This window comes from Aspergillus saccharolyticus (genome assembly GCF_003184585.1).
Source record: "Aspergillus saccharolyticus JOP 1030-1 unplaced genomic scaffold BP01scaffold_9, whole genome shotgun sequence".
Lineage (NCBI taxonomy): Eukaryota > Fungi > Ascomycota > Eurotiomycetes > Eurotiales > Aspergillaceae > Aspergillus > Aspergillus saccharolyticus.
Genome location: NW_020290619.1, coordinates 783,000 through 803,280, shown reverse-complemented (window position 1 = coordinate 803,280; position 20,281 = coordinate 783,000). Strand labels below are relative to the sequence as shown.

Sequence of the window (20,281 nt, the reverse complement as noted above, 5' to 3'; positions counted from 1 at the left end):
TCCGTCTAATAGTGAACAGTGTACGAAGCCGTCGCCCTCCTCTTCCGCCCCCCCCTTTGTTTCCCAAAAGACCCTTTTTTCAAGTTTCCCCCCTTTTCATCATCTTTTCTTCTTTCTGGATGAAGAGAAAGTCGATCCCGAAAAGTGAACATGGTAAACAGTGCACCCCCCCCCCCAAAAAAGTAAACCATTCGGCACCAGCGCTATGCAGTCGGAATATGCAGCAAAGTCAACCATCACAAAAGAAACCCCTGCAGATGGACTCAACTTGACACCGCAAAGACCACCAAGGGTCCCACGTGCCGACCCCAGGCTGCCAGGTACAGTATTTACTTTGTAGTCATACGTAGTACTGCGTAGTACTCCTGATACCAAGCTCACTTGCGCGCCGTCCTTCCACGCGGTCTAACTAGTACTGGGAAGGGCTGGGAGGCCGGAACCATAACTCAGAGCTTTGAATGGGGGGATCCCAGATGTACCTGCCTTGGCTCATGCCGAGCATGGTGAGCGCGGCTTGTATTTGGGGGTCGGCATCGTTGGTCTCCGCTAGAGCTGGGTTGTGGAAATAATGGCGATAGGTGCCCTCACCTTCCAAGCCTGGAGTCATCGGTGCGGTTGGGCTAGGAGGAGAGGGCAGCGGGTTGTTGATGGAGGCAGGACTGATAGGAGTAGGATATGTCTTCAGATGCTCCTCATCCTCTTTCTGCACCTCTGTGCACTCCTCGTGGTTGTCATTGTCCTCTTGAGGCGAGGATTTCTTCAAGATACTTTGAAAGGATAAGCACAATAATCAAGGAACACAGTACTCAAGCAAGCAGAGATGTTCTCAACGTACCCGGTGCTCTCGGCGTCCGGGCTGGGACTGAGATAGAGTCGGGAGGCCTGAACCTCGAGGCGGCAGTACATTGCTTGTTTCTCAGCCGAATCGTGCACGATCTCTGGATCGATCAGCCACTGCCGATAGTCGGGATGATCCGGGTGAAGACAATCCTCAGGGAAGTCATTGCCGAAGATTGGCGTAAGGGCGTATCGCACATCCCAGCAAAAACGTGTGGCCAGGGCCCGGGCACATTCCCATGGCACGAAGTATCCTAATCACAGACATTTCTCAGCTAGGCAGACCTTCAGCCATCGAGAATCCGATTACCTTGTCTGATGACATTCCCACCCGTGATGTTGTGGGCGTTCGGCATAAGACCAGGCGTCGACTGGAGCATTCGCTTTGGACAGGTCTGTCCTCGCACCTCGAGATTAGCCAAAGAGACGCACTGCAAGAAAGGGAACCTTGCCTTGTCGAAAGATCTGTTGCACCGGAAAAGATGCGTCGTGCGAACGAGGCCATTCTTGTAGTCCCACATCATCTCCCTTTCTTCTTGTTCCAAACCGGTTCTTTCATCACGGACCTTGAAGGTGTACAGAAAGACTGCGCCTCATCAGCATGCTACTTCTCGGTTAACTCAAGCAAGCAGTTTCATCTTACCATCAAACCCTGTTCGCCCGGTCCGCTGGCTGAAGTCGCGCTTTTTGGGGTCGTAGGGGATGTGGCAGTGACGATTCGCAATCACTTGCGTGGGCTCCATGCCAAACTCCGCGTGAAAAGCAGAGAACTTACTATCATAATCTACATGAACAGGATACTTCACCTGATCCTGAGGCGGGCTACCAGGGAGAATGACACCCTTCTTGACACCCTTGCGTCGGTGTGGTTTGGTCTGGGCCACGGTGGCACTCATGCTGTCAGCCTGGTTGACTGAGGCCGGACTTGGGGAAGAGGTCTGACTTGGCTCAGGAACTGGGTTGAGCAAAGCACTGATAGGAAGTTTGGACGGCATGGATCGGGGTAAGAGAGGAGTCTAATGAGCAGGTGAAAGGAGGAAAGAGCTGGCAACCAAGGCGGGGGCAGAACGAAGATTAAATAGGCCTGGAAGCAGAAGAGAAGAGACAACATGCGGCTTCACCACACGCACAGCACATATGGATATGGGGGTTGCTGGGAATCAGCCATGTTGCTGGAGATCAGTCAATGTGCCAAAAAGCTTTTTTATTCAGAAAATATGCGCGTCTCGGAATGACAACAGGGGTGATTGGCCCCAGCTAACCTCCCATTGTCATTATCCTCAGGTACATTGCCAGCAGCTGGAAACGAGCTCTTCTCATTTGTCGCAGAGAGCTCCCACCTGTTCCCAACACCCTTATGACGACAGTCGACCATCTGAATGACGATGCATTCATGTATGGGTTTCGTTGCTGTGGATTCTGAGCTGAAGTCCGTTTTGGAAAATCTCACCAGTCACAGCCATGTCTACAGTCCCATTGGCCAGATACACCACATGATTCTCCGCGGTGTCTTCCAGGCTGCAAGTGCTGGAGGACTCGACTTTGCCGCGCGGACTGGCATGATTCGAATGGTGCGTTGCGTTTGTTTGAGCAGCATCTCAGTGACACCAGGTCGGTCACGCTAGTGGTTCTCAGGCGTGGTGATTAGGGGTCCAAAGGCCCGTTTCCAGGCTATTTCCACGTTGAACATGTCTCACGCATGATTGGAATCCTCTCTACCAGCTTCTGATCCAGCGAGAATATCGTCAACTGATTCCGGTCGTGGTCTCTGCCGTCCCAAGGTGAGGGACACCCACGCTGTCCCTCCTAGACGGGTGACACTGTCTTGGACGGAGTGACAGCCGCGCTCGGGAGTCCAGCCTCCTCTCCGACTATGACCCCCGACCGTCAGCACCGCTTGGGTCCCGAACGGTAATCTCCTTTCATCCTGCAATCGGATAGTCTGTGTAGCCCAGCGATGAAAGCCAATGGCACAGGCACTGGCTCTGTCATTGATCGGCACCTCTAAGTCTCATTCGTCGAGGACGGCGCTGTGCAGGAGAGAATCTAGAAGACAACAGAACACATTTCTTCTGAAACACGGCCAATTCTGCTCAAGACCCTGGCAGCCATGTCTCTCCAGTCCGCAGACCGGGTGTCGAGTTCGGCTGGGGATGTCCGCGGTGGGAGCCAATTCGTTGGTCGGGAAAGCAGGGGAAGGTCGAGAATAGAAAGACTTTCTGGTGGCTGAATCAGGATAGAAGTCAATTCAATCTAGCTGAAAGTGAGTCAATGAGCTGATTACCGCGAATTAACAGGATCGCATTGAGCAAGCCATTTCTGGTTTGAGCCCATAAGCCAGAGGGTGAGACCCAGTGACTGATAGTCATGGGGGTTTGGTGAGATTGGCAGGCAGGAAGCAGAAGTGACGGGAACAGACAGACAGTCACGGGATGGAGATGTTTCGTGTGGTTGTTTGGCAACTCGGGTTCTTCGATCGCTGTACTCGCAAAGATTTGATTTATCTCTTTTTTTGGCTCTTATGTCCTTCTCTCCTTTTCCTCTTTCATTCTTGTACCACAGTCTCCATTGCCCCCCAGTTCTCTTGATCCCGTCCACCTTTTTTGGGGGGGTGGAGGGGGGGGGAGGGGGTATACGTCTTGCATGCAGTGTTTGGGCTTCAAGCAATTGCCGATCGCTTGTTCGGAAATCATCTCCAAGACTGAATTCTTGTGCCCAGCTCGATACACACGGCCTGTTCAGATCCTATTTATCCCCCTGGTACAGATATTCGGCCTGAATAAAAACTACTAATTATACTGACTGAAACCTCCTCGTCTCACTTCCTTTGGCCCCTCAACCCCGCTTCTAATTCTTGGTTTACTCCCCCTCGTACATCTCTTCACCCGTCTGTTGACCAAGTAAACTGGCACCATGTGGCAGTCAGGAAAGCTCTGAGATTCCTCAGGTAAGCATCACGAAACTTGGATTATATTAGATAGTGTATTGCCTGTTTGGAGGCAACCCCGGGATCGATATCTTGTCGCAGGAACGGGACCAAGACGGGAGGATCAATTCATCCGCCGGGGGGGGGAAACCCGGGACTCCCCCACCTCAACCGGAGTGGATCACATAAACATCGCTTATCGCTCTTAACTATGATTAATCACCTTAGTATGGCCGAGGTGAAAGTATACTGACTACCAACTCCCCTCCCTGGAGCCACGAAAAGATGACCTGGCAACCCAAGGTTCTAGTCAAAATGGTCGTAAGCTCAGGTCCCATTTGTCCTTCTAGGTAGTATTTATACGAGGGATGCTGGTCAGATCCTTTGCGCATTGACCCACAGACTCAGTTTATTAAGTAGACAAGACTTCCAGAATCCTCGTTCCCTGAAAAGAGTCTGCCCTCTCTCGACTAGGACATGACCTGTCGACAAGACTGAAATCAACTCAAACCCCTTTTATTTTCCACCATCTGATTACAATCGCCGGGTAGCACGTTATGGCCGATCCGAAGCCCATCGCTCCCGTCGGGGGTTCTTCTCTCCAAAATTCTGACATTAGAGAGATACAATGGGATGATCCCCACGAGAAACGAAACCCTCACAACTGGCCAATATGGAAGAAGCTCTTTCACACCGCCGTGCCCTGCGTTCTCGCTTTTGTGATGCAAGTATTGCAGTCCAGCTCTTGTTCAGAATGAATGGGAGAGCCGTAAGGACAGCGCTGATTCCATCCTCCCCCAGCACGTTCGGGACATCCGTCAACGAAGCCGCTTTGGACCTCATAGCAACACGATTCAACGTATCGCAGACCGTCTCCATGCTCACCCTCACCCTGTATACACTTGGCCTGGCGTTCGGCCCTCTAGTCATCGCGCCGCTGTCAGAAACGTTCGGCCGCCGCCCCGTCTATATTTTCACCTCGACCTGTCTCCTGACGTTCAGTGCAGGGGCCGGGGCGGCAAATAACCTCGCGACTCTGCTCGTGTGCCGTGGGCTGGCTGGGGCTTTGGGGTCCTCGGGCATTGCAATCGGTGCGGGTACGCTGGCTGATATCTGGGATTTGGACAAGGAAGGCGGTCCTGCATCGTTGCTCTTTGTCCTGGGTCCCTTCCTCGGCCCCACGACGGGGCCCTTGGCCGGAGCCTATGTCCTCAAGGACCACGGCGACGACTGGAGATGGACACAATGGGTCATGGTGATTCTCTGCGCGCCCGTCTGGCTCGGCGCGGTCTTGATGCAGGAGACCATGAAGGAGAGGATCTTGGTCAAGACCAAGAGTGATGATACCCACCTCGAAAAGGGGGGAGGCTCGCAACAGCAGCCAGAACTTCCGAAGCCGTCCCTGAGAGACTTGATTACCACGGGATTAGGAAGGCCCGTGAAGCTCTTGTGCACCGAAGTCATCGTGTTCTCATTGACCTTGTATACGGCGTTCGCGTACGCCATGATCTTCAGCTATTTCGCCAGCTCGTCCTACGTCTACACGATCTATTATGGGTTCGACTGGCGACAGGTTGGGCTAACCTTCATCAGCGTCATTGTGGGATATGTTCTTGCGGCCTTGATGTTCGGGATCTTTGACAAGACTCTGTACGTCAGGGCACGCGTGGCTGGCGGGGGCGTTGCCGCCCCGGAGCATCGCCTCTACTCGGCAATGGCAGGCAGTGTACTATTACCCGTGGGCTTGTTTTGGTAAGGACCCCAAAAGCCTTCGCCTGTGAGGCATCCCTGCTAATTTCATCGCGTTTGTATCTTCAGGTATGCGTGGGAAGCCCACGCCGGTGGCCACTGGGCCGCCCTTGTGTGCGCAGGAATCCCTTTTGGAGTGGGAGCTTTTTCTCTTTTCGTAAGTCGCTTCCCACGACTTTTCAAACCCCATACTCGTGACCGTCTACCAATGCACTGAGCTAACAAGTGCTTGCCCCCCTTTGTGTAGCTGTCCGCCATCACCTACCTTGTCGATGTCTATCAAGCCGGTGCTGCAGCATCTGGTAAGTCACATTCTCCCCCACTCTACTCTTAATTCCCGTACTCATCCGGGATTCACTCTCAGCCTTGGCCGCCAACGGGGTCATTCGATATTGCCTCGGAGCCACATTCCCGCTTTTCACCGTACAAATGTACGAGAAGCTCGGGGTGCACTGGGCGAGCAGTCTCTATGCGTTCCTGTCCTTGTTTCTGTTGCCTATTCCTTGGGTGTTGTTCAAGTACGGAGCTTCCTTGCGCGGCAAAGGATACTCTAGGTGATGTTTCGATGTTCTGAATAGACGAGGGGGGGCTTCGTTAGAGCTTGACGACAGGATCAGCCATCATGGAAGGATGGTCACTATTTCTCTTTTGACCCGCAGATTTAGGATAAAGGGATTCTTATATGGCCGAGTGTCATAGTACTGTGTAATGAATGACCTGCTTGATGGTCAACTTGATTCACCTCAATACAAAAGTTCGTCTCATTAACCCGTCGATCCCGAGCCCACGCAACCATAATCTTCAGGCACTTCTGCATATCCTGATAAGTGCGTCCCTATGGAAAACCCAGCTTTGCAGGCAAGGGTCTACATACTTATCCAGCGCAGTAGTTTTTCGGGTGAGAGATGCCTCCTTATAGTGCAGGGTGCTTGGAGTGAGAGAGAATCACGGAGTGGCTCAGGGACAGGCGGAACTTGAAGCAAGGGCGAAAGGGAACGCAGTTCAAAGAGTCCTTTCACATTCAAACATCATCTAAGTATAAAGTACTAACTAGTTAACTGAACATGACATTACATATATCGTGCTGTAGTCGATAACAAGAAACAAAGTACGGAGTATCATACCGAGTAGATATACCCAAGAACAAGCGCAGAGACGCAGATTCCACGCTACAGCAATCGGCTGAAAGGGGATGTTGTCAGCCCTTACCGCGTTTGTTCAGCAATACAACAACAACAAACAAACATCAACCCCACCACCACTGCTGTCTCTGACACGGCAGCCGGGGTTTCAATTTCACCTATTGGGGCTATTATGCTCTTTTTGTTTCTGTGAGTGGGCATTAGTTTCAACCTCTTCTTCTGGCTCGGAAACTCTTCCACTCTTTGAGCCTGACGACCCTGGAACGTCGGCTGGACTCGGCCATCCCATTCTAGCGGGGGGAAGGCATCCGCGTCGTCACTCAAGATCCGTGATCGGCGGGATGGGATTACAAGGGAGTACGGAGTACAGTAACAACGAGTTACCACGGACTCTGTCTTTCGAGTCCCCTAAACATCATAGTAGCACGAGAAGAATGCTTGTCCGACTTTCTGATGCTTCGCCCCCGAGTCTAATCCAATGTCGATGATCGAGAATCCTCGCAATGGCCGCCTTCAGACAATCCAGACCGAAAGAATGGCGAGAACAGTCCACTGGGTACATGCATAAAGTAATTGTATGATGTAGCTACAACATGAAACCTAAGTCGGAATACGACAAACGCCAGACCAGTTATGCCTATCAGCCCCTTCCTCGCAGAACCCCGGCTGCAAAAGTCCCAGATTTACCCCCAGATAAAAAAAAAATAAAGCCCTGGCATCATTGAGAGAAAACAAAGAAAAAGAAAGCCATCATGTATCGCACAAGCGTGAGAAAGCGGATAACAGCAGTTCAGTTGAAGGTCCAGCCGCCATTGAGTCGCAAGCGTTGACGCTCAGCCAGGTCGCGTCGAATCTCATCTTGCGTCAGTCCGTCCGGTCCAGACCAGTGCGCACTACTAGTGCGCTCGCGGAATTTCTTGATCTTCTTGTCCCCTTTGAAGGTCTCCTCCAGGGAGAATGGTGCAATGGGTCCAAAAATAGAATCTGCCTCCATGCCTTCTTGCTGACGCAACAAAGACTCCAACTCTTTCGGCTGGGCCCACTTGGGAACAGGTAGCATCTCCGCATCCGAGTCCTCGTCTTCGCTGTCCGTGGCAATTTCGGGCAGGTTGATATTCTCGCCGTTGGGATAGTTGGGCGATTCCTTGACTGCATGTTTCTGCGACGAGCTCGCAGCTGGCGTTCGGTGCGCAGCAGCTGGCGGTGCCATTGGTGGTTCCGCGAAGGGAATTTTGCCACTGGCATATTTGGTCATGTCCATAGGGTGTGCAGGTCTTTGCGTTTGTCCAGTCTTGAGAATGGAAGCTGGTTGCTGAGTATGGCTGTAGAATGAGGGCTTCTTGGGCTCCTGGAAACAAACGTTAGCAACAGACTAACAAACCGCCGAAGATTCTGACATACCTTGCGGATGTTGGACTGGCGGATTGGAGGAGCCATGGTGGGGCGCATTGAGGACATGCGATTCTGTTCGTCCTCTGTCCTTCTGCGTTTGGACTCGCCCGCCGGTTGCATAGTGCCCGTCTTCAACGCTGTAGGTCGCTGATTAGCCTCCTCATCCAGACCTCTCTTGGGAGGCTTGGCCGGATTGGGTTGCGGTGGGTTGATGGAGCGGAAGGAGGGCTGGATTGATCCGAGGCGAGAAGCTGGCCTTGTAGCCCCCATCTCACTTCGCTGGGCTGCTTGAGAGGCCGGTCTCTCGACAGGATGGTTGTCAGGCTGTTGGCTTCCCTGCCTCTCTAGTCTACGTTGGCTTTCCAGTCTCCGCTTCTCAATTGCCTGGATTTGCGCCGCCTTTTTAGGATCTTCGGCTACAAGTCGCTCGCGCCGCTCGGCTTCTGCCCGACTGCGCATGTCCTGGCGACGAGCTTCTTCTTGCTGCTGAGCCACACGCTTGCGTTCGAGTTCACGGCGCTGCTCCTCTCGACGCCGTGCCTCACGTTCATCCTGTTCTCGCTTCCTTTCGCTCGCGAGCTGAGCCTTACGCTGCGACTGAGCAGACATAGAACTCTTGAAGCTGCTATTGGATGAAGCAGTATGTAACGAAGAGTTGCTGGCTTTTTTCTTCAGAGTAGGTTGCTTGGCCGGGGTCGGGGCGGGGACGCTAGACTCCCTCACCCCGGAAGACATAGTGGAAGATGCCAGTGTCATGGGCCGAGAAAGAGCACTGCCCACACGAATGGAGACAGGCTGAGGCTTGGGCTTCTGAAGAGTTTCGCGGGTAGGTCTGACAGGTCGACCCTTTGTTTGCTGTTGTTGGGGGATGGAGCTGGGAACAATGGTTCTGGATCCAGCCTCGACAACAGCCTCCGTTTCCTTGGATGATTTTTGTAATTGGGGCAATCTCTGGGTTGTTGGTGCGGCGGGTGCCTCGGAAGTTGCACGGGACTCGTTATCAGCAGGATACTTTTCCTGTGCAGACCGGAGTTGCATAGCTCTGTGTTTTTCTTGTTGCCGGGCCTTCTGAGCCAGCTCTTCTTCTCTTCGGCGTTCCTCTTCTCGTTGACGTTCCTCCTCACGTCGACGTTCCTCTTCTCGTTGACGCTCCTCTTCTTGCTGGCGTTCCTCTTCGCGTTGGCGTTCCTCTTCTTGTCGGCGTTCCTCTTCGCGTTGGCGTTCCTCTTCTTGGCGGCGTTCTTCTTCGCGTTGGCGTTCCTCACGTTCCATCTGCCTACGCTTCTCTTCTCTCTCGGTAGAGCTGCGAGTCCTACGGCCATCCTGTCGCGGGGGGCTCAGGAGATGAGCAGATTGTGGTCGCTGCATAGCATCCCTGAGCTCGCTGATGGGCCGACCACTTGGTCGCAATCTCGGCTGTTCGGGTGAGGATGCTTCTTTCCGAGCGGCAGCGGCTAAGCCTCCGGTATTCGTGAACAAGCCCTTGGCCGACTGCACGATTGATTGGAGTCTAAACTTGGACGCACTCAACGGGCCATCCCAGCGTTCCGCTGCAGGTGATCCAACTGGCGTAGTTGAGAGTTGAGAGTCGATATGCGCAGACGCACTCTTCTGATGAGTTGGCCGCTGCGGAGAAGAGTAGAGAGGCGTTGTTGACTTTCCACGACCTCCGTCAGAGGCGCGGTTGGCAGATGGTCTCGTCGTTCCTGCCGCACTTCTTGGATTATCAAGAGCAACAGGGGAGCGATCTTCCTCGGCAGCCCGCAGAGCTCTAGCTCCCGAGAGTTTGGCGTCTTTGCTATCAGTTCTCCGATGAGACTGTGCCGTGGATCGGGAAGGCGAGTTCATTGGTTTAATCCAATCATCGTCAAGTTGCATGGGCGCTGCGGCATGCGCATCACGGGGCTTCGAATTAGAGATATCCGGTCTCGTATCGGGCTTAGAGATTGGCAACTCAGGGTAGGTAACCTGAGCTGTGGACAAGCGCGAGACTGCGGGGATAGATTTAGTCGGTCGCGACGGCTGTAGTTTGCCGAGCATGCTGATTTTCTCATGCAGTCTCTGAGTCGAGGACTTGGCATGGAGCTTGCTGGCTCTCGTATCGATATCCGATTCTCCCTCGTCAGTCAAATCTTTACTGTCGTCAATATCCATTCTGTCATTGTTGGTGTGTTCGTCCTCCGCGGCAGGCTGTGTGTTTCTGTGTCCTCCAGTCTGCCTTCCGAGATAGCTCCCTCCGCTACTAAGTTTGGAAATCTCGAGATGACTTGTGCGAGACAATCTCGAACCACCCAGACTCTTTTTGGTCAATGGCTCGCGTGCAGGTAGTGAAGCGAATGAAAGGCTACTCTTGCGGATCGGGGCTCGTGCCGGGGGAGAGGCATCCGAAGGGGAGCCAATATCATCGACATCGAGAACCGTTTTATCCTTGTCCTTCTCCTCCTTCCCTTCCTGTACGGACTTCGCGGCAGGTGCGGTGGGAGTCTTGGCAGGTGAATGCGCCTCCAGAGCTTTGCCAGGCTCCTTCTCTGACTGTTCCAGAGGGCTGGGCTTGAGAACTTCCTCCTCCTCCTCATCCGGTTCCTGTTGCATATCTACCCGTTGTTCGGATTTGTTCTCGGGGTCTGGAACCTGTTGCGGCTCGACATTCTCTTCAAGCGCAGGTTCAGACTTTTCGCGCTCCTCTCGCTCTTCATGTCCCTCATGCTCATCGCGCTCGAACTCGGGCTCGGGTGCGGGTTCAGTCTGAAGATCGGTCTCAGGCTTGGGCTCATTGTCGGGCTTTGTCGCAGTTTCCAATTCGGGTTGCTCTCCGTATTCAGGCGTCGGTGTGATAGCGGCCTCCTGTTCTTCCGGTTCTGTTTGCTGTGTCTGAGAGTTTGTGCTCCGCTCCGGTGACGGTTCAACTCGCTCAGGCTCGACTGTTTCGCCTCGATGGCGCACATTCTCTTGAGCAGAATGGAAAGAGCTAGCGGTCATACGGCGCTCATTTGGTGAGTGAGCCTGATTTTCGGTACCGATAAGCTCGGTATCCACCGGTTGCGTCGACGATTGGGATTCAGTCTGTACTTGTGTCAAGACAACATCATCATCGATATCTTCCTCCATGTCTTCGGCATCGGGCATGCCATGATAGCCTGAGTCGGTATTGTACTCCGGGAAGGAATTGAGATTCTTGCTCAAATCGGGATAGTCGGGTTGAGCTGCGTCCTTGCTAACGGGCTCTTCAGGTTCGGCCACCGGGGTCGGTGCTGCAGGGGGCGACGCAACGGGTGTCTTGGCGGGTGAGCGTTGAACTGCCGGGACTGTCGGGCTAGCAGCAGGTTTGCTCTCAAGCTTGCTCTCCGATTTGGTTTCGGGTTTGCTGTTGTGTACGGAAGAGAATATCTCGCTCAAAGGCTGTATATAGTAAGCAACAAGTCCGCCGTAGAAAGCCAGTCAACGTACCACACGAGGCTCGGTCGCATCGCGCTTTCGCGCAGTCCGCGGCGTTTTGCCACGCAACTTGCCAGGAGTCTTGAACGCATCCGTAAGGTTGCTGGAGGAGGGTCAGTAAGGGACACGGACGAACCCGATGCTACGCGGGCGCAACTGACAATTGGTTCGAAGAGAAAATCTCGGCCATGTGCTCGTTCAACCAGTCCATCTCATGGCGCACAGGATATTCGACCTCTTCCATTTCCTGATCCACAAGCTGCATGCAGTTCTCTTTCTCGGATGAGATCCAGGCTGCAGAGCCAACAGGCTTCTGCCCCCTCGCGCCTGTCGCAGCCATGGCGATGTAAACAAACGCGAATTGAGGATCGGTGTTGTCAAGAAGGCATTAAAATTAATGTAACATGTGGGAAGGGCAAACGAGCCCAGTCTAGAGATTAGTGACAGTCGAGAAAAGCAGCATAAGATTGTGGGGTGTCGGCTGGGGGTGGATGGTCGGCCGGTGGGCTTCAGCGGCCTGTCGTCCGGAGTTTGAAGCATCAAAACATCGGCCAACGCGTGAGTCCCGCTCTGGCACGTGACCTCTACATCATGGGTGCCTGGCGCTTCAGGCACGATATAATGAGCATAACTCTTAGGCTAGCATTAAAAACTCTGGAGCTAGGACTTGTGATTTCTGGACTGACTATTGCACTACTTCAAGCTCCATATCGATGTACAAGTATTATCTTCTTCGCTCCAAGTCACTTCAAGTCTTCAAAGTGAGCTTTTGTGGATACCTGGCTGAATTCTACATACAAATTTCAAGTGGAATTGCCACGCGACAGCCTTCCAGGTAGGAGTACCTCTTACAGCTGAAAGAATATTTAAGTGTCTGTGACATCATTTATGGCCAGATCTAGATTGGGTGCGGATGATGTGCTTTTTGATATGCCTCCATCAAGTGGTTGGCGGTTCATGGACGGATGCTGGCCCCTCCGTATTCCAGCGCTAGCCACTGCGTCACTTACCAAGATCTCGCTCGTGTATAGGAGCACCGAATCGTGTTGGTTTCCGGTTTCGTGCCAGTTGCCAATGGAAGCATTTGCAAAACCGCGGGATGGTTCTCAATTGTGATGGATAATAGAGCGGAAGCTGACTGATTGATGTGTGACCGGAGAGTGACATCATCCCAGCTCCAGCCCACATAAACACAGCCAGACAATGTGCTTGTTACAGTGATACACAGTATGAGGGGCATCATGGCGAGCGAGCACGGTGTTACTGATTGGACCTCGGATTCAAAACGGCCAGTCATGAATGAGCCATTAAGGCTTTGCCGGGTAGACTAGCGGACAGACGTCTAGGGGCAAGTCTGGATCTTCGACCTGCAGAACATGCATAGCAATGCGTGAACTGCTGCTTGCTTGGGAATTTATCATGATATGAGTAGATTCTGAATGAATGAAGGGAGGCCCTTGCATAAGCGCACACACCGTCTTTCAGTCAATTTGATAAGTATACTATAGTATAGTAGTGAGAGGAGAGCTGCTGAGTTGATCCGAGATTATAATTAGTTTTGGCCGTGCAAGTTAATCCGAAACACCGGTCCAGGCCATCACATGTTTGGTCGTTTGCTTGCTTCATGTGGGGGGGGAAGAGGAAGAGGAGGAAGGAATACAGTACACAGTACTAGAAAGTAGTAGCAGTGAATAAGTTAGTAGTGAAACAAACAGTGAGCAGTGAACCCCCAAACCTGAGGCACACGACCAAATCAACTCCGCCCGCCGCCCCGACTCCATTATTGCATCACCCTCTCTTCTTCTCTTTTCTCTCTTTCGCAGCTCTCCCGAACTTTCTCTCGCTCATCCTTTTTTCTTCTTATTCTCCCAGATCCCCCCCTCCTCCCCGCACACCCAAAGTAATTCACTCTAATCATCTCAATTCTCTGCTTCCTGTGTTGACTGCAGACTCCTCTTCGCACCCACCTTAATCTCGTGGTATTCTTAATCCTCAATTCTCTCTCTGGGTTTTCCCCTGACAATCCACCCTTTTCCTTATCTTTCCAGCTTTCCGAACCCACACAACTTTCGTCATGGCTGCGGACGTGAGCTACCCCAACATGAACGGCCATGGTAAGGTACGTATCGAGCTTCCTGCTGTCAGTCTCGGGCTGAGAAGAGCTCTTGAAGCTAATTTCGCGTGCGATCTTCAGTTCCACACATTTCACTTTTCGCCGTGAGTCCGAAATCGAGTTGCACAGGCTTACCACAGATCCTTCCGCTTAGGTATTATTACCAATGGTAAGTTCTGGCTCCTAATCTCAGCCTCTTTCCAGGCGGAGAGGCATTGACATATTCCAATTGCAATCGATCTGACATACGGTTTTCACAGGACCTATTGCCGATAACATCAAGACTGAGGCATCCCGCACCAGTCAAGAGTTGCGCGAGCTGCGAAACGCAGCAGTGACTCCCTCCACCACCGCCGCGACCGGCCAACCCCTGACCTGTATGTACCACTCACAATCGTAGCACACGCGCGTTGCTGATCTCGGATAGATTACCACTCTCTGCTGTACAGCCTCTTGAGCGTGAGTGACTGCGAGCCCGTCCTACCCAGGCCAGTCCTAACCAAATTTTCGTTCTAGTGGGAGCAACCCCGAGCCACCGCCGTCTCCTTTATCAGCGTCGTCGCTTTCATCTTTGCCGCCCGTTATCTTCCTCTCCTCCGATGGTTCTTCAAGTTTATCTATGTGGTTCTGGGCTGTGAGTGAAATCTACACGGCAGACTCCATTGACACGGACTAATGGATATTATAGTCACCGCGCTCGCTGAGCTGGGTGGTCAGCTTGCCCTCAAGCAGAGCGTTGTCGGATCTTTCCGCCCTCGCAAGTACTACACTGTCCCCAAGGAGACGGTGGAGGCTGTGTTGGAGGATCTCGAACAGCTCGTGGATTTTGTCCTGATCGAGTTCCAGCGCGTTCTGTTCGCTGAGAACCTCGTTCACACCATTGCTGTAGGTCAATGCTACGCCTGTGCAGCGTGTGATCAGATCTAACCCGCTGCTAGTCCTTCCTTGCCGCTTTCTCCGCCTACTGGTTGATCAAGTTCCTTCCCTTCTGGGGTCTCGCCCTCATCACTGTCACCATTGCTTACTTGGGTCCTTTGATCTACATCAACAACCGTGAGGTCATCGATGGCCAGATTGAGCACCTCCAGGAGATGGTCAACAGCCAGGCCCACCAGCTGAAGGAAGTCGCCGAGGAGCGCACCGCACAGGCAACGGGTCTTGTCAAGCAATATGTCGAGGACTACAGTGCCAAGGCCCAGGGTCTCGTGCACCGTCGGTCTGCTTCGCGCTCTGTGACCCCCGAGGTGGCCAAGGTGGTCAGCCCCGTTGTCAAGGAAGAGACTGAGACTGAGCCCGTGATTAAGACGACCGACTTCCCCGAAGCCCCAAAGGCTGAGCCTGTGGCCCCCGTCTCTGTTGCGCCCGTGGTGGAGTCGATCGAGCAGCCTGCCCTCCATGCTGAGGAGAAGGAGCCTCTCTTGGCTTAGATAGTGTGAGATCAAGGTGGGCACAGATTGATGGCTCTTTCTAGGGGTGTTGTTTGGTAGTCACAAACGGTCCCAATAAGCCAGTTGTGGGGACAGGCGCGGCTGGGCTAGGCCAGGTGGTATGTATGCGGTGGTGGGGTTTGTACGATGGCAAACTGAACTTCAATCGCTGGTGATCATCGGAGAAGTCTTTCTTGTCCCTGTCATTGTCCCTTTTTCTTTCCTTGTTCGTCTCTTCTTCCTTTTGCTCGCAGGTCGACTGTGGAGTACATTGTTTGTTTGGGTTGTCACTTATATCTTATGCTCGGTATGAAATTTCCCAACCGTCTCAGGGTAAATCAAATTGATGTAGGGCCAGCTGGTTCAAAGTTGAGTTTTTGGACAGAATACAAGGCAGAGAAGACTCTCCCTGGAAGTAGATAAATTATGCCTCGAGCGCTAGACAAACTAACCCGGCACGGGATGATCACCCGGTATTGTCTGCGGTATACGAGCAGCAGACGGGACTATGTAAGGCCGCGCATTCCAGTGCACGATACGCCCCCTGCTTTATAGTTCGTGCAACCGAGTACCCTTGGTTGAATTGGAGGAGATATAGGAGATAAAAGAAAAAAAAAAAAAAAAGAAGGGGTTGGGAAGAGACACAGAGTAGTCGAGGACTACATAGTTAATCTACACCATAACTAGTCGAACAATCAGATTAGACGTTGACGAAAACGTCAAAAAGATGTGCATCATCCGTGAATCGAACACGGGCCTCATCGATGGCAACGATGAATTCTACCACTAGACCAATGATGCTTGTTGATGTCAGAAATTGACCAACTTTGTCACATCACCCTATGTCAGTTTGTTTGTGCTGAAAGCTGCATTGTGTCCATGTCCAGGACCTTGGACCATCCTCGTCGACTGAGTATTATGGGGTTAGGAATGCCTCTTCCTTTCTTTGATGAGTTTATTAATTAGGGGATTTTTAGTCTAGACGATGCTTTGCGGTCGGTGGTGTTTGGGGGAGGTTCAGGGTGTATGATGTATGATGATATATATGCATTCAGGCTTCATGTCTGCGGCAACGTTCTTGCCGGGAGACTCTATCGGACTTGACGGTTCAATCAACTACTAGACTGCAAAACCCCAGCCGGGCAAAGGTAAATACTCGTATGCCTACACAATTAACGTCAATGGTTATGGTGCACAACATACAAGAATACACGGATTCGCCGTGCGGTTGGTATTGAATCTAAATTTGAGTCTCAAGTCCAACAACCAAGAAAAGAATCCTCGATCGTATCCCCTCACAGACACAGAACTAGCGCTCAAGAGCGGAAGGAAATACGGCAAGCGTCAAAGCTCTGCCTAACATACCCCAAGAAGAGACCTTTTTACGCACTTGGATGAAGAATATACAAGTCTATATTGTACATACAATATAAATGATTTGTTTTATGTGAATATGGCTGGGAACCCATCATCAGCACGCCAGCACATATTGCGGTGGTAGAGACCACAGTGAACCGCCCCCCTATTTAGCCTCCGGCTCGACATCAGTGACGCCGTCAAATCCCTCGTCCATGGCGTCGGGGTTCAGGTTCGCTGCATCCGGCGCAGCGCCGTCGCGATGTTTGTCCTTATCGTGGGCGACGGTGCGCCAGCCCTGGGGGGCGGAGGGGTCCTTCAGATATTCGGACATGGGGAACTGGATGGACGGTGTTAGCATTTGTATGTAACCAAACATGGTACGGGAGATGGTTCTCGAGCGACATACGTAGTGATCGTTCTTCTTCATGGTCACCACCCACGGCACGTTGTCAAAGGTCACGGCCCGGAGACGGAAGTAGGTGTTGTCTGGGATTTTGCGGACCTCTTCAACGAAGCGATCGAGGTTCGGAGTCGGGGTGCCGTTGACGGCAGTAATAAAGTTCGTGGGCGAGAGGCCGTATTGGTAGGAAGGCGAACCGCGGCTCTGTTGCAAGATCACAATGTCAGTATTGGAACGCAGTGGAGGAATAAGAGGAATGGGGAGACGTACCCTAGCGCTGACGTAGACTTCGCTATGGAGTTTGGAGATTTGCTGCCGGACCGCATGATGGGGCTTTTGTAGGACAGCGCCACAGAAGACCACCGCGCGGTCGGTCTCCAGATCCTCTGTCGGCACCGTGGGAACTTGGATGCGCATCTCCTGGCCGTTGCGCACGATGAGCGCTTCCAAGGACTCTTTCTCGTACATGATGTCAAGCTCCGAGACGCGGGTAATCAGCTGCCCGTCTAGCGTGAGGATGATGTCGCCCTCCTCGAAGCTATCCAGGCCCGAGGAGGCGAAGCCCGGAGGGTGACAGTCGACTTTGCGGACCATAAACAGCTGATGCCGGGCCGGATTCGCTTGCGTCACTTTCTCGATCCACTCCTCGGACACGCCCATGATGCGGGCCTGGCTCATCTGCACCACGTAACTCTCCATGTTGAGAATCCGCAACGTGGGCATTTCGCCTTGCTGGACCTTGGACAGGACGGGGAGGAGAGACGGCGTCGCGAAGCCCAGATGGTACTCAACATCTTTGTGCGAATTCGCCGTGCGCTCGCCAAGGTAGTTCAGCCAAAGCGCGTGCACCGTTCCATCCTCTCCAACCAGCACACCGTTGGAGCATTGTCCGCTAAGACCAGTATCTACAGTAATGGCATCGAGGTTAATCGCACGGTAGCGCGGGGCCGAGGCATTGGCCGGAATGGATACGGTTGTGATGTCGGTGACGGCGGTCTTGGCCACCACAATACGGAAGTTCTGGTTGAAGCCGACGAAGATGGTATCCTGACCCTGCTTAATGTACTCGGTGCTAAGCTTGGCGCTCTGTACCGGAGCCTGGACCAAGCTAGGGTCGTACTGTATGATGCTGTAGTTCTGAAGAGGATGCAAGAAGACCACCTTGGCGGTCACGATGATCGAATCGGCCACGGTGACGTTGATGTCGCAGAGGTCGTATGGAACAATGGCGCGCGAGACCACAACCAGACCCTTCTGCGCGTCAACCACCAGGCCAAATCCCGTCTTCTTAGCCTGAGGATAGCCGTCCAACTTGAGCGGCATCGTACACGAAACGCGCACGAAGCTGCGCACAATATCTGCGGCAGCAGGCTGACTCACACCATCAAGCTGGATAAAATCGGCTTTCCTCGGCACAGGCGGCAAAGCGGGAACGGGGTCTGCGAGGTCAGAGAAGTCCCAGAGTCCAGTGGTATCATTTCGCACGGCCAGTCGCATCTTAGGGTGCCAGTGCCGATCGATATAGACAATGCTGGTACCACGCGTGTGGAGGTCACGAATGTGGCGATACGAGATAACCACTCTCGAGCGATCGGGGATCGTCTTCATCACCTCCACGAACTCTTCCAGGGTCCGCGTTGGCCGCTTGTCCACGGAGTCGATCAGCCACCCGGACAGGGTGTTCTCCAGCTTGAAGGAGCCGGCGGCCTCGCAGACATACACGCCGCGGGTAGCAATGGCATACAAACGAGCCTGCTGATAGGACAAGTCATGAAACGTGCCCCCCGCTACGGTGACAAAGCGGTCGGGCGTAATGGCATGCAGGTCGCCAACCTGGCACTCCACCTCTACATCCTGACCGCCTCTTTGCACGAGCAGACGCACGGTCTGCCCGACGCTCGAGTCTAGAATGTCGTCCAAGCGGATGAACTGAGTGAGCAGTTCCCCGTTGACCTTGAGTAGCACGTCACCCTCCTCGAGCTTTCCATCTGCCGGACCCTCCGGCAAAATGATCTCTGCGACCAGCATGCTGGTCTCCGTGGGAGCGGCCTTGCGCACAGTGGCTTCCCACTCGGGCGTCAGACCCAATCGACGACACTCATCGAATGGCTTGAGAATCCATTGCGTTTGAATGGTTCCTCGCGTGACAGGCTGACCTTGGCGGATGCATTCCAGCGCACGCAGCGGCCGGTCCAGCGGGAGGAAGTAATCTGTGGCCGCGCCGTCCGCACGACCGCCCGCCTGCAGAGCAATCGCATGGCCGTCAATGTTGACGACAGGACTGCCGGAACTGCCACCACTTGCTGCCGCGGCGGCCTGAATGTAGTTGGTATTGAAATCGCTGTATCCCTCGCCATATTCGGGAGCGTTTCGATCCAACCGACTGATGACGCCGGACAAGATACTGAGCTTTTCTCCGGCATCATTACCCACGACACGAATCTCCGACCCCACCTTTGCTGCGTCCGGATGCAACTTCAATTCCTTCAACTTCATGTAACGGATCGCTTTGGGGTCGAACTGTAATATTCCAAAGTCGTGCACAGGATCTCGATAGATAGGACGAACATCACACTGAAGTCTGTTAGAACTGCATAGCAGTCAAGAGTGAGAGAGAGATGTCCGTGCAGTGGGTTGCAGGAGTCATCGAAACTTACTTCTTCGTGGTTGTCAAAAATACAGTATCCCCAGAAGGGTCCCGGACACACCACATGACGGTTGGTCAATATATATCCCCGCTCAGCATCAACCACAAACCCAGTTGCCTGACTACTCATTGATAGTTCCGTATCGAAAGAGCAAGTTTGGCAGAAGTGGATGGAGACGACGCTTTTCACGACCTCCTCAATGGTAGCTTGCCATTCAGGCGAATCCGCCTGTGCAGCCCCCAGGGGCAATACTCGACCAGCATCCTCCTCTTCCTCCACACTATAAACGGTTCCGTTTGCAGGCGTGGAGTCACCCGGCGTTAACGTGCTGGTCTCGGGACGGAGGTGCTTGGTGGGCCGCTCGGCGGGTGCGGCGATCGAGCTGCGCTTGCGCTTGGCGCCTGCGTCACCAATTGAATCCATCTGTAGCTTAAGGATCCGAGAGTCACGGGGTCTCGAGAATCGGGTAGCGAGCGAAGTATAGGGGCGAGTTGAACAAGTGTTGGGAGCGTTGATGCTTCTCGGAGCTATGACGCTTGACCAGAGAGCCAAGCTTTGATGGTGAGTCGGCTGGAGTCGTACGGCGCGATGACTATGATGTGATATATAGGCACGATGCAAAGCGGAAGGCGATCTCAGCGTAGGCGATTGGGTGCTAATTGAAGGCAAAGTGAGGTGGTGCCAAGATCTATCAGGAGAGCTGGATGCAGTCGGCGAATGCGGCGGCGGCGGCGGCGGCGACGGCGCGGTGGACGACAAAGAGGAAGCGGCAGCTATAGCAGAACAAGTGATAGTACTGTTGAGGAAGATGGTAGTAGCGACAGACAATGAGCTCCTTCTGTAGAGTGGGAGC

At 53.2% G+C, this 20,281-nt stretch overlaps 6 protein-coding genes and 1 non-coding gene across 7 annotated transcripts; 2 read left to right on the top strand and 5 right to left on the bottom strand.

The window, feature by feature from the left end:
- Positions 1 to 473: 473 nt before the first annotated feature.
- On the bottom strand, positions 474 to 1,985 carry BP01DRAFT_241410 (putative APSES transcription factor Xbp1). The gene is made up of 4 exons (XM_025571270.1): positions 1,481 to 1,985; positions 1,290 to 1,423; positions 1,148 to 1,232; positions 474 to 1,091 (listed from the first exon to the last, which is right to left on the bottom strand). The coding sequence occupies exons 1-4, from the start codon at positions 1,830 to 1,832 to the stop codon at positions 760 to 762; spliced, it is 903 nt and encodes a 300-aa protein (XP_025432944.1). The 5' UTR covers positions 1,833 to 1,985; the 3' UTR covers positions 474 to 759.
- Positions 1,986 to 4,193: 2,208 nt separating this feature from the next.
- On the top strand, positions 4,194 to 6,218 carry BP01DRAFT_316113 (putative MFS polyamine transporter). The gene is made up of 5 exons (XM_025572576.1): positions 4,194 to 4,499; positions 4,565 to 5,515; positions 5,582 to 5,669; positions 5,760 to 5,814; positions 5,877 to 6,218. The coding sequence occupies exons 1-5, from the start codon at positions 4,321 to 4,323 to the stop codon at positions 6,068 to 6,070; spliced, it is 1,467 nt and encodes a 488-aa protein (XP_025432943.1). The 5' UTR covers positions 4,194 to 4,320; the 3' UTR covers positions 6,071 to 6,218.
- Positions 6,219 to 7,097: 879 nt separating this feature from the next.
- On the bottom strand, positions 7,098 to 11,986 carry BP01DRAFT_390618 (uncharacterized protein). Its single transcript, XM_025578013.1, has 4 exons — positions 11,643 to 11,986; positions 11,494 to 11,584; positions 8,056 to 11,445; positions 7,098 to 8,002 (listed from the first exon to the last, which is right to left on the bottom strand). The coding sequence occupies exons 1-4, from the start codon at positions 11,819 to 11,821 to the stop codon at positions 7,445 to 7,447; spliced, it is 4,218 nt and encodes a 1,405-aa protein (XP_025432942.1). The 5' UTR covers positions 11,822 to 11,986; the 3' UTR covers positions 7,098 to 7,444.
- Positions 11,987 to 12,403: 417 nt separating this feature from the next.
- BP01DRAFT_241376 (uncharacterized protein) lies at positions 12,404 to 13,058 on the bottom strand. Its single transcript, XM_025571269.1, has 2 exons — positions 12,957 to 13,058; positions 12,404 to 12,879 (listed from the first exon to the last, which is right to left on the bottom strand). Exon 2 carries the CDS (start codon positions 12,776 to 12,778, stop codon positions 12,488 to 12,490), a length of 291 nt encoding a protein of 96 aa, XP_025432941.1. The 5' UTR covers positions 12,779 to 12,879; positions 12,957 to 13,058; the 3' UTR covers positions 12,404 to 12,487.
- Positions 13,059 to 13,555: 497 nt separating this feature from the next.
- BP01DRAFT_381384 (uncharacterized protein) lies at positions 13,556 to 15,021 on the top strand (the record flags this gene model as incomplete). Its single annotated transcript, XM_025577301.1, has 6 exons — positions 13,556 to 13,595; positions 13,855 to 13,971; positions 14,022 to 14,053; positions 14,111 to 14,228; positions 14,283 to 14,479; positions 14,533 to 15,021. 6 exons carry the CDS (start codon positions 13,556 to 13,558, stop codon positions 15,019 to 15,021), a joined length of 993 nt encoding a protein of 330 aa, XP_025432940.1.
- Positions 15,022 to 15,751: 730 nt separating this feature from the next.
- Positions 15,752 to 15,822, bottom strand: BP01DRAFT_t97. The gene has a single exon. It is a non-coding gene; the product is annotated as a tRNA-Gly (tRNA).
- A 721-nt stretch (positions 15,823 to 16,543) lies between these two features.
- Positions 16,544 to 19,851, bottom strand: BP01DRAFT_292879 (putative nuclear serine protease HtrA2/Nma111; the record flags this gene model as incomplete). Its single annotated transcript, XM_025571710.1, has 4 exons — positions 16,544 to 16,717; positions 16,787 to 16,984; positions 17,051 to 19,354; positions 19,438 to 19,851. 4 exons carry the CDS (start codon positions 19,849 to 19,851, stop codon positions 16,544 to 16,546), a joined length of 3,090 nt encoding a protein of 1,029 aa, XP_025432939.1.
- Between the last annotated feature and the right edge of the window lie 430 nt (positions 19,852 to 20,281).

What these genes read in the sequence shown, in the direction of transcription:
- BP01DRAFT_241410 (XM_025571270.1), bottom strand. Translation starts at nt 1,832, where the DNA reads ATGCCGTCCAAACTTCCTATCAGTGCTTTGCTCAACCCAGTTCCTGAG. An exon ending in CGGGCGAACAGGGTTTGATG is followed by an intron (nt 1,424 to 1,480) that starts GTAAGATGAAAC and finishes GATGAGGCGCAG; the next exon opens with TCTTTCTGTACACCTTCAAG. An exon ending in GCAACAGATCTTTCGACAAG is followed by an intron (nt 1,233 to 1,289) that starts GCAAGGTTCCCT and finishes GTGCGAGGACAG; the next exon opens with ACCTGTCCAAAGCGAATGCT.
- BP01DRAFT_316113 (XM_025572576.1), top strand. Translation starts at nt 4,321, where the DNA reads ATGGCCGATCCGAAGCCCATCGCTCCCGTCGGGGGTTCTTCTCTCCAA. An exon ending in TTTGTGATGCAAGTATTGCA is followed by an intron (nt 4,500 to 4,564) that starts GTCCAGCTCTTG and finishes ATCCTCCCCCAG; the next exon opens with CACGTTCGGGACATCCGTCA. An exon ending in AGCCGGTGCTGCAGCATCTG is followed by an intron (nt 5,815 to 5,876) that starts GTAAGTCACATT and finishes ATTCACTCTCAG; the next exon opens with CCTTGGCCGCCAACGGGGTC.
- BP01DRAFT_390618 (XM_025578013.1), bottom strand. Translation starts at nt 11,821, where the DNA reads ATGGCTGCGACAGGCGCGAGGGGGCAGAAGCCTGTTGGCTCTGCAGCC. An exon ending in ATGCGACCGAGCCTCGTGTG is followed by an intron (nt 11,446 to 11,493) that starts GTACGTTGACTG and finishes TACTATATACAG; the next exon opens with CCTTTGAGCGAGATATTCTC. An exon ending in GCCAGTCCAACATCCGCAAG is followed by an intron (nt 8,003 to 8,055) that starts GTATGTCAGAAT and finishes GTTTGTTTCCAG; the next exon opens with GAGCCCAAGAAGCCCTCATT.
- BP01DRAFT_241376 (XM_025571269.1), bottom strand. Translation starts at nt 12,778, where the DNA reads ATGACTGGCCGTTTTGAATCCGAGGTCCAATCAGTAACACCGTGCTCG.